Source organism: Ursus americanus, chromosome 33 (assembly GCF_024610735.1).
Source record: "Ursus americanus isolate L20-20 chromosome 33, mUrsAme1.1.p, whole genome shotgun sequence".
In the NCBI taxonomy this organism is placed as follows: domain Eukaryota; kingdom Metazoa; phylum Chordata; class Mammalia; order Carnivora; family Ursidae; genus Ursus; species Ursus americanus.
In genome coordinates this window covers 14,027,801-14,044,932 of record NC_142159.1, presented here as the reverse complement: position 1 = coordinate 14,044,932, position 17,132 = coordinate 14,027,801, and the positions used below count along the sequence as shown (strand labels likewise).

The 17,132-nt window shown below is 50.2% G+C and overlaps 1 protein-coding gene across 1 annotated transcript; it reads right to left on the bottom strand.

Annotated features, from left to right (window-relative positions):
* Positions 1–12,535: 12,535 nt before the first annotated feature.
* TEX46 (testis expressed 46) lies at positions 12,536–15,509 on the bottom strand. Its single transcript, XM_087858371.1, has 2 exons — positions 15,318–15,509; positions 12,536–13,505 (listed from the first exon to the last, which is right to left on the bottom strand). The coding sequence occupies exons 1-2, from the start codon at positions 15,507–15,509 to the stop codon at positions 13,209–13,211; spliced, it is 489 nt and encodes a 162-aa protein (XP_087714497.1). The 3' UTR covers positions 12,536–13,208.
* Between the last annotated feature and the right edge of the window lie 1,623 nt (positions 15,510–17,132).

Here is a 17,132-nt window from a genome sequence, read left to right as displayed (position 1 = left end):
AGGTCATGATCCCCAGGTCCTGAGATCGAGCCCTGGGTTGGCTCCCTATTCAGCCGGGAGTCTGCTTCTCTCTCTCCCTGTACCCCTCCCCCCTACTCGTGCTTGCACACTCTCTCTCTCAAATAAATGAAATCTTTTTTTTTTTTTAATGCACTTTTTGTATGCATTTGAGTTGAGACACTGTGCCTGGCGGTGAAATTTCTGGCCGGTAAGGTGTGGCCCTTTTCAGCTTAACTAGATACTGTCCAGGCTCTCCAAAGTTGTCCTTCCAGTAGACACCCCACCACCTGTGATTCTCGTTGCTATTTTTGATTGATAAGGTTGAAAGCTTTCTCCTGTGTTTACTGTACATATTTGGGTTTGCTTTTTCTGTGAATGGACTGTTCTTATCCTTTGTCTGTTTTTTCCCATTCAGTTTTCTTTAGGTATTAGAGTTGTTTGTAAGTTCTCAATACTCTTACTTGTGTTTTGTCTTTTCACATTGTGTTTCTGATAACGTGTTGACGGGCAGAATAGTGTAGTGGTGAATCTGTGGTCAGACTGTCTAATTTTGAATCTCAGTTCAACCACTTCCTGGCTGTGTGACCTTAAGAGAGTCATTTACCCTCTCTGTGCCTCTGCTTCTGCACCTGTAATACAGAGATGATAATAGTGCTTGCCTCATAAATTAGTAAGGATTTAGTGAGTTAATATACATAAAGTACATTTTGTCTGACACATTATAAGCTCTATAAACTATTGTTAAATAAAGGGCTTTTGGTTTTGGTTCCTGCCAATCGAATTCATCAATATTGTCTTTTTTGTGTGTTGTGTGTATGTGTGTGTGTGTGTGTGTGTGTGTGTGTTATTGTGCTCAGAAAACCTTTTTTTTTTAAGATTTTATTTATTTATTTGACAGAGAGAGAGACAGCCAATGAGGGAGGGAACACAAGCAGGGGGAGTGGGAGAGGGAGAAGCAGGCACACAGCAGAGCAGGGAGCCCTATGCGGGGCTCGATCCCAGGACCCTGGGATCAGTCCCTGAGCCAAAGGCAGATGCTTAACGACTGAGCCACCCAGGTGCCCCTCAGGAAATCTTTTATACAGAGGTTGTAAATGTAGATTTCTATACCTTCACACACAGAAATATTTTGGTTATGGTATAAAGAAGGAATCTAATTTTGTCTTTTCCATGTGGATAATCAGTCATCACAGTGCCATTCATCAAATACTCCAATCCTGTCCCCCACTGACCGGGATGCCATCTCTGAAACACACCAAGTGTCTGTACATGCCAACATCTGCTCTGTGGGCTCTGTTCTGTTAGGGTCTCACTGAGTTTTGATCCTTTGTCCCTCTGTCCATCTGACATGCTCTTCCGTGATTAAGGAAGCTCACACATTAAACACAGACCATGGCACCCTCCTACAGGAAACAGGCTGGCGGGAGAGGCTCCCGGGCCCATTTCCTGCCTCTCTCCCCCTCCCCCTTGCTTCTTTATTCCTCATCCCCCTCTTCGTGGCTTTGCACCTGTCATTCCCCTCTGTGAGGCCCTTTCCATCCTTTTCCACCTGACAAACTTATGTTCTTCCCTAATTTGTTCTTCCCGTGGGCATTTGTAGAGCCCTCTCATTCTCCCCTAGGCAGAAGTGAGGGCCTCTCCTCTCTGCTTTATGCTCGCCCTGTCCTGCGTTGTCACGGTAATCCGCACTGGTCACTACTGGCTTCTTTGTCTGGCTCCCTCCTCGGTGGCAGGTGTCTCCCACACCAGGATCGTTCCTTCTTGGCCTTTATGCCCGCAACGCTTGGCACTCCGCCTTGCACTGGCAGATTCTCAGGAAAGACGTTTTGAACTTTACATTGTCCTGCAAGTTGAAAGTCTTGGGTTCAAATCTCAGTCCCATTTCCTGGGTCAGCTGTAACTACGGACAAGTCCCTTCCCCTCTCTGGGCCTCTGTGTCTTCAGCTGTTGGAGCGGGTGGCACTATTTGTAAAGAGCTTACATTTCCATCTGGAAATTTCCTTTGATTTCCAGCTCTAGAATGTGGGGTTCCCACTAAAGCCATTTTTTATTCATAATTTCCAAAGATTGGAAACAACATGTTTGTTGGTGAATGGATAGACAAACTCTGTTCTATCCCTACAGTGGAATACTTAACCAGCAATGGAAAGGAACGAACTACTGATACATGCAGTAATGTGAATCAATCTCAAATGCATTATACTGAGTGAAATAAGCCAGACTCAAAAAGCTGCAGTCTATGTAATTCCATTTTCATAACATTCTGGAAAAGGCAGAACTGCAGGGACAGAAAACCACTCGGTGGCAGCCTGTGGGTAGGGGTGGGGTAGACTACAGAGGAGCAGAAGGGACTTCGGGAGGTGATGGAACAGTCCTATATCTTGATTATGTCACAGGATTGTGTGCATTTGTCAAAACTCATAGAACTGGACACCGTAAAGAGTGACTTTTTAACGCATGTAAACTATGCCTCCATTTTTTTAAATGAAGCCATCTTAAAGAGCCCAAGAGCATCAGGATGTCTCCACCTAGGTGTCAGAGGAGTGATGTCAGACGCAAGCCTGGGCTTCAGCCACGAGGCGTGGATGGGGGGGGCGCTCTCTGGCACCGTTTGTGTGGGGGGAAGTCAGAAGGGGCTTCCCTGGAGCTTGAGCACAGGGCTCCTGGGGCAGGGCCAGGAAGGGAGCTCCGGTGAGAGCTGATCTCCCCTAACGGGCGCCTAGAGCAGGGGCCAGGATATGGGCGTCTCATTTCCAAGTGCAGAACGAAATTCAGAGACTTTAAATGACTCGCTGAAGTCATGGACAGCACATGAAGGAATGGGATTCTAGCTCTGTGCTCTGCACCCCCCACCCCCCACCCCCACCGCATGACTGGGATCCCTGCACCCCCGATTCATAGTCCTCTGAGGCTCTGTCTCATCTCATGCCTATCCCCAGTCTTGGGATTTATTCCAACAGACCCGAAGGTGGGGTCAGTGTTTCACCTCTAAGCTGCTCACATGTTGACCTGCTGTAGCCACGAGGAGTCTCTCCCCTTTCCCCTCCCAGCTGGAAAATGCTGGCAAGGGGAGGGTTCAGGAAGAGCCTGACTCCCCCAAATCCCACCCCTCCCCAGCTCCTTCCCCAGGGGGTCTAGAGTCCCAAGACACTCACCTCCATTCTCCTTCTCACTGCCTGTTCTGGTACAACCCTCCTTGTCCAGTCACTCATCCAGAATACAGTTTCCAAGGGTCAGCTGTGTGTTGGGCACAGTGTTATCTTCTGAGGGTACAGCACCTTTGGCCAACATCTGTCCCCCATAGAGCCAGCAGGATGGTGGGGTGGCCACACACAAGGGCTCTGGGGTCAGGTGAAGCAAGACTCAAGGTCGGCTCTGCCCTTACTGGCCTTGGACAAATGATTTCACCTCTTTGAGACTGTTTGCTTGTCTGCGTAATGGGAATGGCCACCGTTCCTACTCATAGAAGTCAGGTGAGGGCAAATGAGATAACGCATGGCAAGCCCCTAGAAAGCTGTTCACTAATTGGTCCTAGTGCAGTAATCTCTGGGAGGGAGCTGTAAACACAGCGTGTGCAGACCGCTCTCGGGTATCCGAGGGACCCATGCACTCAGCCTCTGGGTGGGAGGGGGAGGAAGGCATCATTGAGCAGGTAGTGGGGATGAATTGGGGGCTCTCCAGCCAGAGGCTTGGGGATATGAGAAGGAAGGGGAGTAATCTCTGGTTGGTTTTGAGAATTCAGTGGGTTAGTACATGTAAACTACTTGAAACTGTGCCTGGCCTATGGTGCAAATTCTAGAAATGTTAGGATGATGAAGGTGATGTGGAACGATTTAGGCCAATATTTGAAGCAAGCCTTCGTGGGGCTATACCTCACCTGGGTTTTCATTCTCTCCACGGTGTGGAAGACTCAGCTCCTTGAGGAATCGGGTCTACAGTCCCGGAGACCCTGTGAGTGGAAAACCGAGTCAGAGGAGTAAAGGCAAAGAGAGGTCCTGGAATCTGGAAAAGAGAGGAGGGGACAAAAATGCTAGGAGAGGAGAAGGAGAGATGAGGATGGGAGGGGGCGAAGCAACCCCCCCCCCTTCCATGAAGCTCGCCTCAAAGGCAAGGGGAACTGAGCTCAGAAAACCTGCAAGCTTGACCCACTGTGCAGGTCTGCCCGGGTCTGTCATGATTTTAGCACTGAAAGTCCCAGAGCGCTCTGTTCTGGAAAAATCAGGACAGTTGGTCATCTTCCCGCCACTGCCTCCCCTTCCAGCCTCAGGAACAACCTTGTCCAACCCCCAGGCTCTTAGCCCCAACTCACCCCCTTCAGGAAGGCTCAGGAAGGATGGAGCAATTCAGGCCCAGCCATGGCTGGCCAGGGCTTCCAGGAGTCTCCGTGGCCCAGGGGACAGGAATGGCGTCCCGGGCTCCAAGGTGCAGGCTTCGCCCAGGCTCCCCAGGGGCTGGCAGATGCAGTGCCGATTACCCCAGCACTAATCCCTCCACGTGCCCTCCGCCATTAGGATTAGTTCCGGGGGTCCCTGAGCGGCAGGGAGGGGGGCACATCTGTCAGGGAGCCTGAGCAGCACCACGTGATCCAAGATGCTGCAGGCTGGCGGGCAAGGGAATGCTTTCTCCGGAAGGAGAGTCTGCCAAGCCCAGTGTGCCAGAGAGAGGACCCGCAGGCCTCCCAGACCTAGCCATGCCCCCACGCCAGCTCCTCAGCTGCCTCTGAGGAACCTGGGGTCCCAAGGAACACAGTTTGAAGACCAAGAGGGGTCAAAGTCATTGTTAAATATTCAGATAACCAGTTCTGTCACGGCTTGTGTAGCCCTCTTTGTTTCTTCATCTATAAAATGGGGATAATCCTATCTTGGTGACCGTGAGGATTAAATGGCAGTGTGCTGGTAAAGCAGGTAGCCTAGGACCTGGCCCTGAGTAAAGACTCTGTACAAAGGCCAGCTTTTCATGATAACGTAGCTTTATGCCACAATTTCTACCCAGCCCCTGTGTTAGACATCGGATCCTTCTCGATGAACATTCTAGAAAATTACTATCCATTGAATTTCGCTGACACAAAAAGAGTAATATTTGCCTTCCTGGCACTAGATATGGCTGCAGATTGGAATTACCTGGAGAGCTTTGAAAAACCTCTGGTGTCTGGATTCCACACCTAGAGATGCTCGGGGGCATGGCCTCAGTGATGTCACTATGTGGTCAAGGTTAGGAACCACTGCCCCAGACCAGCGTGTCTCCAACTTACTTTAAATGTGTGAGGGAACAGCCTGAGGTCCAGTCGAACTGCAGGCTCTGAGTCAGTGGGTCAGAGCAGGACCTGAGATTCTGCGTCTCTAACCAGCTCCCAGGCAACATCGAGGCTGGTCCATGGACCACATTTGGAGAAGCAAGTCTGCTCTGGAATTCATGGATCACACCAGCTTCCATGTCATTATCTCAGTAGGACCCCGTAGTTGCCACCCCATGGTTGACAGGACTTGAAAGATTCTCTCCACTTTGCTGATGCTTAGGGTCCCGTACGTGAATGGGTGGAGGCAGGCCTTCTGGATCTTAGTCTGCGTCCCCCGTGGCCAAAAATCTGGGCCGGCCCAGAAAAGAGGCTTACCAAATTAGAGCAAGAAGAGGGCTGAGTGATTGTCGCAGGGCCGGCAAAACAGGCTCTGAGAGGGGAGGTGACTTCCCAGGGTCACCTAGCAAGCTTAGGGACAGCGGTGGGGCTGGAACCCGAGTCTTCGGTACCCAGCCACTTGGTCAGTCTGCCGGGCAGCCTGCCTCTGGGTCACAGACTGAGTGCCGACAGCCTGCTTAGTGCTTTCTGTGTTACCTCCTTTGGTCTTCAAAACAGTCCCACGAGGCACGCTCTGTTCTGCTCAGGAAGTGGAAGGACTGGGATTTGGACCCAGGAGTCTTCACCATTTCCCAAATACCGGCGCGCTGCCCACGTTTTCTCCCCCTCGGACCGCGAGGTCCTCTAGGGTGAGGACCACATCTACTCTGGTTTGTCTCCAAACCAGGGCTGAATACTCAAATCAGTCCACTCCAGGGTTCTGCACCTCTGCTGACAAAGACCCCAATTCCCAGGACACCAGCTGCTTTCAGAGCTCCTCCCTCCCCAAAGCAGCCACCTGTCCCCAACCCAGACCAGTCTCGACCCTTCTGAAGTTGCGAGTGGAAATCAGCAGCATGTCATACAGAAAAGTGACCACACGGTGGCAGCAGAGGCCCAGGTATAGACCCCGGTATTCGTGGGGTGTTCCCCTTCCTCCAGGCATCTGTCCAGGGCTTTCCGTGCATGAACAAAGATAATCCCCACAACACCCCATGAGGTAGGAGTTATTCATCCTCTATACATAAGAGATCATATTCGTCCTTTGCTTAAATAACCTTCCATGGCTGCCCTCTGCTCTTTGGAAAAACCAAAATTAGACCCTTGCGTCAGACTACTGGGGTTCAAATCCCAACTCCACCACTGACTACTTCTGTGCCTTTGGTTGGGTTTCTTGGCTTCTCTTGGACTTCACTGTGCTGATCTGTAAAGAGAATAATAAAATAGAGCCAACCCCCTTGGGGCGGGAGTGAGGATTATGTTAGCTAAACACATGGTCTCTTCTCCTTTCTTTATTCGCAGTTCTGCCCCTTCCCCCCACTTTCCCCATCTCCCCTGCCTCCCTTCCCGTTCCTTCTGCCTCCTGTTCTCACTTCCACCCTCTTCTTCTCTCCATTTTTCTCCCTCCAGTTTCAGAACTCATTCCAGTCATCCCAACACTTCCTGGAGGTGTTTTCTGATGTCTCTTCTCTGAGGACCATGTTTGGGTGTTGTTTTTTTTTTTTTTTAAGATTTTATTTATTTATTTGACTGAGAAAGAGACAGCCAGTGAGAGAGGGAACACAAGTAGGGGGAGTGAGAGAGGAAGAAGCAGCCTCCCAGTGGAGCAGGGAGCCGGATGTGGGGCTCAATCCCAGGACCCTGGGATTACGCCCTGAGCCGAAGGCAGACGCTTAACCACTGAGCCACCCAGGCGCCCCAATGTTTGGGTTTTTAGAACTAGGAGCAGGACTTGTGACACAGAGGGGTAGAAGGCTCCAGGTTCAAGTGGACTGTGGGCTTGAGAGACTCCTTCTGGCTTCTTTCTGCCCCTGTCCTGAAACTCTCTCTCTCCTGAGGTTGACCTCTCCATGTGGCTTGCTCCCCGGGTTATTTTGAGGTCACTCTCTTGTCCCCAGATCCACTCGAGAACATCCCCAGAGAGAGAAAAACGACTGTCCCTACCCTCAGCATCAAGATTGTTTAGAATGGAGGGAGTGGCCAAAAAAGATGTCAGGGACAAACTAAACTTGAAAAAGAAAAGTATCTCTCCCAAAGGATCTGTGAAGATACTTAGCATTTTTCCCAGGTCAGGCTCGGTTTGATTAATTGATCCATCTGTCTACTCACTTATCTACAGAGTCACTCAACAGACCCTTGATGAGGATCTACAATTCGCCAGGTCTGACACTCGGGTCTGGGGGAGGGCACAGGGCAAGGCAGACATAGCAACAAGCACTCATTGTCAACACATGTGTATTGTTGACTTTATATAGTTTAGTAATCTTTACACCCCACGTGGGGCTCAGACTCATGACCCAAGATCAAGCATTGCAAGCTCTTCCAACTGAGCCAGCCAGGCACCCCAGCACGTGTTTTTCTGAGCACCTACTAAGTGCTGGACGCTGTTCTAGGTGCTTGAACTATCTCTGTGAACAGGACAGGTCCCTGACCTTGCAGAGCTCCTATTCCAGAAGAGGCAGCAGAGTAAGTAAATAGCATGTTAGACGGTGTTTCATGCTTTGGAAAATAACCAGAGCTGGGGCCGGGGGTTATAGGGTTAAATTGGGAGATCAGGATGGCCTCCCTGAGAAAGAAACATCTAGCAAATCTCCCAAGGGGAGTAAAGGAGTTAGGTGTATGGCCAGCAGAGGGAGAGTCCCTGGTAGGGGGAACAGCCAAAGCAAAAGTCCTCTGGAGGGGGAGAGTGGAGCAGGCTGAGTGAGCGGCAGGTGGGAAAGGCAGTGCGGGACTGGGTCATGGAGAACCTCACAGGCTGAGGGAAGGACGTCGGTGCTCACTCTGAGCGACATGGGAGCCCTTGCAGGGCGTAGAGCAGAGGAGTGGCAGGACCTGACTCACATTTTTTTTTTAAAGATTTTATTTATTTATTTGACAGAGAGAGAGACAGCCAGCGAGAGAGGGAACACAAGCAGGGGGAGTGGGAGAGGAAGAAGCAGGCTCATAGCGGAGGAGCCTGATGTGGGGCTCGATCCCGTAACGCCGGGATCACGCCCTGAGCCGAAGGCAGACGTTTAACCGCTGTGCCACCCAGGCGCCCCCCTGGCTCACATTTTTAAAGGACCACTCAGGCTTGTGTGTGGAGGGCCGACTAGAGGGCAGGGGGAGGGGCTGGGGGCTCTGTCCGGGTGAGAGACAGACAGTGATGGTCTGGAGCAGCCATGGAGGTACCTGGTGTTCCAGACTCTGGACATGCTTCGAAGATTGGAGCCAGTAGGACTCGCTGGTGAATTAGGGCCGAACAGGAGAGAGAAAGAGAGGACTCAGGAACAGCTCCAGGGGTTTTGGCCTAAGCCACGGAAAGGGGGAAGCCTGCGTTTGGGGGGGGGGGGTTTGGAGCAGAGGGACGGAGTTCAGGACTGCCGTTAATTCTGAGATGTCTGAGGGAAAGTATGGGAGCAGGCAATGCGCCATTTGAATCTGGAGCTTAGAGGTCTGTATCGAAGATATAATTTAGAAAATCGTTGGCATTAGAAAATAGTAGAGAATATTTACAGGGCGCCTGGGTGGCACAGCGGTTAAGCGTCTGCCTTCGGCTCGGGGTGTGATCCTGGTGTTGTGGGATCGAGCCCCACATCAGGCTCCTCCGCTATGAGCCTGCTTCTTCCTCTCCCACTCCCCCTGCTTGTGTTCCTTCTCTCGCTGGCTGTCTCTATCTCTGTCAAATAAATAAATAAAATCTTAAAAAATAAATAAATAAAAAATAAAATAAAATAAAATAAAATAAAGAAAATAGTAGAGAATATTTAAAGCCATCACCAGGGAGCGAAATGACCTGAAGGAGGATCTGAGCCCTGAGCCCCGAGGTCCAGGAGCTGTGGGTGTGGGGTGAAGTCAAACACCACAAAGTCGTGCATCATAGGTGCAAATCAGGCTTCACTGGGGAACCTAGACACGGCGGGCCAGCAGTTAATGAGGCGCTGGTACATCGTGCAGTCTCTCATCATCATATGGAGAGAGGTTCAAGGGTCAGGGCATAGCCAGAAACATCCTGGCGTGTGCTGCAGAAGATCCCCCCCCCCCAACTCCTCTTTTGTACAGAGAGTGTGAGGTCAGCCTTGCAAGTAAAGAAAAGCTGTGGTCTGAGCTCAGGCACCAGGGAAATGGCTTGTGGGGCTGAAGGCGCCTGAAGACCCTGAGGGGCGTGGAGACCTTGTATATTCATTTCTGCTTTGGGGAAGGGAGTCCCCCCCCACCTGCTGTCATCTCATTGCTAGAACCTGGAGTGAGGGGCACCTGGGTGGCGCAGTCGTTAAGCGTCTGCCTTCGGCTCAGGGCGTGATCCCAGCATTATGGGATGGAGCCCCACATCAGGCTCCTCCGCTGGGAGCCTGCTTCTTCCTCTCCCACTCCCCCTGCTTGTGTTCCCTCTCTCGCTGGCTGTCTCTATCTCTGTCCAATAAATAAATAAAATCTTTTAAAAAAAAAAAAAAGAACCTGGAGTGAGCCCCCAGGGTCTTCCCATACAATCCAGATTGTTTTTCCAAGGTCCATCCCCTGACCTAGGGCTCATCAAACACAAGCCTACCCACTAGGGATGGAGATCAGGAAGAGTGTAATAAACCACAGGGGTAGAAATCAGCTGGGCTCATAAGGGAATTTCCAGCAGCTGTTGGCAATGCCAGGGGAGACACCAGAGGGGGAGGGAAGCCTGGAGTGATGGTACAAAGCCCATGGTGGAGGCCCAGGCCATCTTACCATGGAGTCCATACCAGACTCGAGAACCTATATATATCCAGTCCTGGAATACGAAGGGCACTGCTCAATTTTCTGCCAGTGGGCCTCAGCACCATCTGAGCAAGGGATGGGAACATGGTGGTGGAGGCCCAAGACACAGCTGTTGGTGGCTGTGGCCGGCTAGGAACAATGTCCTTGCCATTGTCAGAGGGTGAGTCACTGATAAGTCTCCTGTAGCCGGGGGATGGTGGGCGGGGTAAGGGTGATGGTATGTTCGGTACTGTGATAGGTTCGTGCCAAGGGCCCTGGCCAGGGCAGCTGCTAGAGGCCGTGCAGCAGTGCCTGTCCCAATCTGGAAGAGAAGGCAAGTTTATTTAGCCCTCCACCCTGGTCTGTTTCCTGAGATTTCTTGCATGTTCTTGCTAGATCACCCGTGAACTGCCATGTGCCTGGGATGAGCCAAATGATTTGTCCTTTTCCAGAGCCTTGATCTCCATAGGAACCCAGGAGTCAGCATTCTGTCTGACACGTCAGGTGTACCCTTCCCTTGCCTAGCTGCCCACAGAGGATGATGAGGGAGCGCTGATGTACTTGCACCTTGAATGAGCCATACCAAAGCTCCCTTGTACCCACCATCTGCAGGGGACACGTGTGGAAGGGCAAGTGAACTCCGTATCCACGGGGCCCTCAACGGGGAGGCAGAGTTCCACTGTCAGACTGTATCATATGGGGAAATTTTAACACATGGCAAAGGTGCTCATCAGAACCTTAGGAGTCAAGCTTGGTGAAGAGAGTAGCCACCCCATAGCCTAAATCAGGTCTATGGTGGTCAGAACCCACAGCCCCCAATATGCCTATCATGAACTGGTCAGATCCCCAAGTTCCTGCGCTCTACCTACAGCCGCAGGCCAGCGTTTCTAGCAAGTAAGACATACTCTGTGAGTACCAGCGACTTCACAGGTCAAGTGGATCCTCGCTGGGCTACGTCAGACTTGCATGATGGTTTTGTTATTGGTAGGTCCAGGCACGGACCTAGTGCACCGAGTGGATGGACGAGCCATGGAGTTCTGACCGGTTTTTCTGTCCAGAGGCTGTCAAGAGGCGGGGCCTTATTGTGGGCTTGTTCACGTGGCACATACCTTTAGACTCTGTGCCTGAATGCTTTATCTGTTTCCACAGCAGAGTTACCATATGGGGATTCTCCTAATGGTCCAGTTCTGGGTGGTCGCATGGCCTGGCCGTACAGCAAGACCATTAGCAATGGCCCGTGAGGCTAGCTGAAAGGGACTGCTGACAAAGATGTGAGCAGTGTCTAAAGAGAGTGCAGCCCCTCTGGGCTGCAAAACTGGGGGGAGGGGGGTGCTACCACCCCTGGTTCCAAAGGGAACCTGGAAGAAGAAGGTCCTGTCGAGATAGCCTCTCTGAGAGGAGTGACCCTCTGTGAAGGAACCCAGCCAGCCCTAAAGCAGCCTGAAGCAACCCCAGGATGGAGAGTGGCCTTGGAGAGGCAAGGACAGGATACCTAACCCACAAGGGAGGCTTGTGTTAGTTGTAAGTAGGGAGGTCACGGGAGCAAAGACCTGAGGGGGTGTGGTAGTTCACCTAATCCTCAGAACACGCAGTGAACGCGGTAGTACCACTCTCCCCATTTGACAGTCGAGCAAACTGAGGTACAGCGAGAATTGTCTAAGAGCACACAGCTGGGAGTGGATAGAGGTGGGATTTAAAGCCAGGTCATTAGGCTCCAGAGATCCTGCTCTTAAAAAAAAAAATAGGATACCAGGGAGTCATCGTAAAAAGAGGGCACGGAGAACATGTCAGGACACATCAGACTGTGATCAGCAATCAGAGATGCTGTTTATGAAGCACTGACTGTATACCAGCCCCTGTGCTGGGTGCTGTGGGGGGCAGTAGACGGAGGAACAAAATGCCGGGCTGGCCCTCAGAGGGTTTATAATCTAGTTGGAGGATGGGGAGGGAATATAGAAATGTGCGCGAATCAAATCCCGGCTCGTGATACGTTCTGCTGCCGAACTGAAGGTAAAACGCTGGGAGCACACCAAGGACAGAGACAGTTCCCAGCTGGGTTAGGGAAGCTTTCTGAAGGTGTAGTTCAGGGAGGACTAAAGACGTGTAGTAGGAGAAAGGGGAAAATAAGGGATTCCAGGGGAAGAAACCACGTGATCAAAGATGTGGATGCATTTGGGGGTTGACCAGCCATCCGGTTTGATTAGAGATGATTTTAGGTGGGGTCCCAACAGGGACTAAGCCACACTGGATCCCACGGTGAGGTAGGGATTTCCTTCTAGATCTCCTTATGGAGAAAAAAGTCTTAGCTTGTTGCCAGTGTATCCCTCAAACACTAACACTTACTCTTTTTAACCCCAAATTCCCAGGTTCAGACCCTTTCAGTGGGCAACCAAGCTCTGGTTAGAACTTTAGTAACATTGTTCTGTCTTCACTGTCTTTTTTTTTTGACGGTTATGTTCTATTTCAGCCAAATGATACAGCTTTTTCATGTACAGTTAATTATTTTTATTATGACTTTCTTTCACAGATGCATTTACGGAAACAAGTCAATTCAAAGGGACAATATTGAGTTAAACATTCAGGCGGTTCATGGCTCTGGCAAAAATCACAAAGGAGGTACCCGGTGACTGATGTTGAGGATATCTGGCACAAGGTATAAAGCACGTGAGGGAGAGTAAGGGGGAAAACAAGCCTGGAAAAGGGTCAGATCATGGAGGGTCTGAGCACCATGGTAAGGAGTGTGGCCTTTGTTCTGTTAAGCACAGCGGGGCGTAGGCTCAAGAACAGCCAGTGAACTTGCCCAGAGCCGCCCTTCGCAGAGCCTGGCTCTGGCCTCTGAGCAGAGGGGAAGGGGAAGCCTGGGAGCTGGGGCAGCCCAGGGGAGGCCATCATAAGACTCGAGGTGAAGAGGTACAGAGTCCTAGACTAGGGTTAAGGTGGTCAACTGAAAGAGAGGAGGAGCCAGGTTCTGGCTCCCCCTCAGGTTGTTCTTAGAACATTACGTGGCTGACAGTGAGTATTGATTTCTTTCCAAAGGTGATTGGCCTGTCGGCCTCCAATCTTGTTCTCCGGTGTGATTTACTAAGAAAATTGAATAGTCTCTGACTGGGTTTTACTGAGTAAAGGTAACATCCGAAGAGGCCAGCCCACCCCAGTCTCTCTGACCTCGTTAGGGGGAATTAGAAGTACAGTCAGAGACGATGGAGAAAATGGAGTCATGTCTCCTTATTCTGTGTTTCCTCATGGGAAAAGTCCGCTGTCGGCTTGACCTCTTGCGGTGACCCATTCTATTCCACACAATGAACATCTGGTTTTCTAAGACCTTCAGCTTCATTTCACTGAACATAAGCCGTTCGAGGACCTTGTCCTGGAGGGCGAAGCAGGCGTGCAGTCTCTCGACTTCTTTCGTGCTCAAGACGTAGCTGTTGGGTTTGGCCTCAGGAGGCTTTGGTTTCTCTGCCTGTTCCTAGACTCCCCCCACCCCAAAAAAGGAAACGTTGGTTAATAGCGTTTTATAAACATCCCGTTAATCAATCCTCACGACCAGCCTGCGAGGACGGCATCTTTGCCACATCTTGTGGGTGAGAGAGTTGGGGGTCCAGTGAGGAAAGGTCCTCTTCTCAGTTGGGGAGCCCCTAAACTCCTAGGACCCATACTTGCCTTTGGTTCCTAGGAAAAAATGAAATGGTCTGCTCGTCTGCACTCACAGGGGACAGAAAGCACTTAACCCAGATCTATCTGGCTCTGAAGCGTCTGTTTCTCCCAGTGTGCCTGAGACTGCTGTCAGGCCTCGTAAAATCACCACCGGCCAAGTTTCCTGTGGTCTCATGACATGCTCTGATCTCTATAATCCTCATCTGTCTCTATGCTGTTAATAATACTATTTTTTTTCTTTTGGGAGTCAGTGACAGTAAATTCTTCATCCTTAAAACCATTTTAAACATTTCAGATATGCAGGGGCGCCTGGGTGGCTCAGTTGGTGGAACATCTGTCTTCGGCTCAGGTCATGATCACACGGTCCTGGGATCGAGCCCCACGTCAGGCTCTCTGCTCCGTGGAGAGCCTGCTTCTCTCTCTCCCTCTGCCTGCTGCTCGCCCTGCTTGTGCTCTCTCTCTCTCTCTAAATAACATCTTAAAAAATACATTTCAGACATGCAAAAAAAAAAGTGAATATTACAGCAAATACCCATGTTCCCATACCAGCATGAGAAATAAAATATGACAAATGTAACTGGAGTCCCCTGTAGTTCCCTTTCGTAGAGTTCCCTCCCTCTCTGAACCTCATCTCAACTGCAATCCTGAATTCAGAATTTATTTTTCCCATATATTTCTTTTCACCAGTGGTTCTCAATGGGAGGCTATTTTGCCTTCCCCACTGGACGTTTGGCAATGTCTGGAGACACTGTTGGTTGTCCCAAAGGGGGGGGGCAAGGGGTGCTCTTGGCATCTGTGGTTAGAACTTAAGGATGCAGCTAGCACCCTATAGCTCGGACAGGCCCCCACAATCTAGAATTATCCTACTCAAAATACCAAACAGGCAGAGGTTGGAGAGATCCAACCTCCATATATCTTCACTATACATAGGCATCCACAGACAAGGCAGGGTATGGTTTTGCGTGTTTTTTTAACTTTACATGAAAGATGTCGTAATCCGGGTACATTTCTGCTGTCTTCGTTGTGCCGTTCTAGAGATGTGTCTATGTTCCACTGGTATCTTCAGTTCATCCTCATCCATGTAACATTTTTCTACTTTAAAGTCGTTGTTACTGTTGCCAAACCATGTTGACATCAGACATGAAGTAGGAGAGTCTGGGATGGTCCCTATTTTTTTTTTTTAACAAGTTTTTTGTCTTTGTTTTCTTTTGATTGAAGTATAATTAGTATACAGTGTCGTAATTGTCTCCGGCAGACAAGGCAGTGAGTCTTCGCACATGTTTTTCAGTGTTCATCAAGATAAGTGTACTCTTAATCCCTTTTATCTGTTTCACTCCTTCCCCACCTTCCTCCCTCTGGCAACCACCATTGTTCTCTGTATTTTAAGGGTTTTGTTTGTTTGTTTGTTTGTTTGTTTCCTAGGGATGGTCCTTATTTTACAGCCCAGGCAATGGAAGCCCGGTAAAGGGAGTGCTTTGTCCCCCATCCCCCAAGTGGGAGTTGCAGAGCTGTGGATTTTTCAGTCTTGCCCCATCATCCTGACATCTTCCCTGTCCCCCATACCCCCAATCTAGCTGTAAATATCCCATCATCCTTAGCTGAAGCCAAGGCCCCTCTTGCTCACCTGCGGGGGCTCTGGGGGGGTGGGCTTGAGTTCATGCTTGACCAGCCAGTTGCTAAGCAACAGCAGAAGGAAAAGGAACCCAAACAAGGCAGGCTTATAGCTGATCAACCAAGCCGCCAGTGCTCCTACGGTGCCTGAGGATGCAAGTATCCCATGGAGATACCTAAAAAGAGACATTAGTTCCCCCAGCATTATGGCTTGGAGGCACCCAGGCCCCAAGCCCCTGCCTTGGTGACCCCTCTAGGGCAGTCACCCTCCATGACAGGAGGCTGCCCCCTCCTCTGAGTCATAACCAGCTTCCCTCTCCCAGCTGCTGCATAACAATAATATTAACTACTCCTCTGTCTTAAGCAGCCACTATGTGCTAGACTTAGACGGGCAGTTTGTAAGCAGACTCATGACGTCCTCACAACAGCCAGGTGATGTCGGCCTTAGTGATACCTCATTTATTCAACAATACTTCTGGCCCTAGCCTCTGGGAATGAAATGGCCAGCAACACAGAGCCCCTACCCTCATGGTGAGGGAGACTGCAAAGAAAAATTACCCAAGATCTGGAAATAAGGCAAAGAGATTACTCTGAGCTTGTATACAGTCATATTAGAATATTGTCCAGCTGGTCCACCTGTTGGTCATTTGATGCTTTGGGGGAAGGTAACTTTGACATACTGTTTAATATTGATTAGGGTCCTGACTCTGTAAAGTCAGGTGTTAACTTTTTAAAAGTTGGGTTAAGTTGGGGCGCCTGGGTGGCACAGCGGTTAAGCGTCTGCCTTCGGCTCAGGGCGTGGTCCCGGCGTTATGGGATCGAGCCCCACATCAGGCTCCTCCGCTATGAGCCTGCTTCTTCCTCTCCCACTCCCCCTGCTTGTGTTCCCTCTCTCGCTGGCTGTCTCTATCTCTGTCAAATAAATAATAAATAAAATCTTTAAAAAAAAAAAAGTTGGGTAAGTTGCTCCACTAATTACACTTCTGGGTATATATCCAAAATAATTGAAAGCTGGGTCTTTTTTTTTTTTTTTTTAAGATTTTATTTATTTATTTGACAGAGAGAGCAAGCACCACCGGTGGGGGGGGGGCAGGGAGAAGCAGTCTTCCCACTGAGCAGGAAGCCCAATACAAGGCTCGATCCCAGGACCCTGGGATCATGACCTGAGCCGAAGGCAAAGGCTTAACCGACTGAGCCACCCAGCTGCCCCGAAAGCTGGGCCTTAAAGAGATATTTGTACACTCGTGTTCATAGCAGCATTATTCACAATAGCTAGAAGGTGGAAGCAACCCCAAAACCCGACAACAGATGAACGGATAAGCAAAATGCTATGTACACATACAATGGAATTGTTCAGCCTTAAAAAGGAAGGACATTTGGAAAGCCCCGTGGGCTGTTGCCACGTTCTCCTTTCCCATCCACCATCTGCCGTGGAACTGCTGCCAAGACGCAGATTTTATGAAAACCCCTATGGGAAAGACCATCACCCTCGAGGCTGAACCCTCAAATACAATAGAAGATGTAAGGGGCAAGATCCAGGATGAGGAAGGAATTCCTCCCATCAGCAGGAACTGATCTTCAGGAGTAAGCAACCGGAAGGTGGACGTTCTTTGTCCCCTACAACGTTCCAAAGGAGACCACTCTGCATCTCGTGTTGAGACTTTGCGGGGGTGCTAAGAAAAGACAGAAGTCTCACGCCACTGCCAAGAAGAATAAGCGTAAGAGAAAGAAGGTTATGCTAGCCATCCTGCAATACTATCTCTAAGGTGGATGAGAATGGCAACCTTCAGATGGGAGTGCCCTTCAGAGGAATGGGGCCCTGGTGTTC

What these genes read in the sequence shown, in the direction of transcription:
- TEX46 (XM_087858371.1), bottom strand. Translation starts at nt 15,509, where the DNA reads ATGCTGGGGGAACTAATGTCTCTTTTTAGGTATCTCCATGGGATACTT. An exon ending in CCCCCCCAGAGCCCCCGCAG is followed by an intron (nt 13,506 to 15,317) that starts GTGAGCAAGAGG and finishes GGGGGAGTCTAG; the next exon opens with GAACAGGCAGAGAAACCAAA.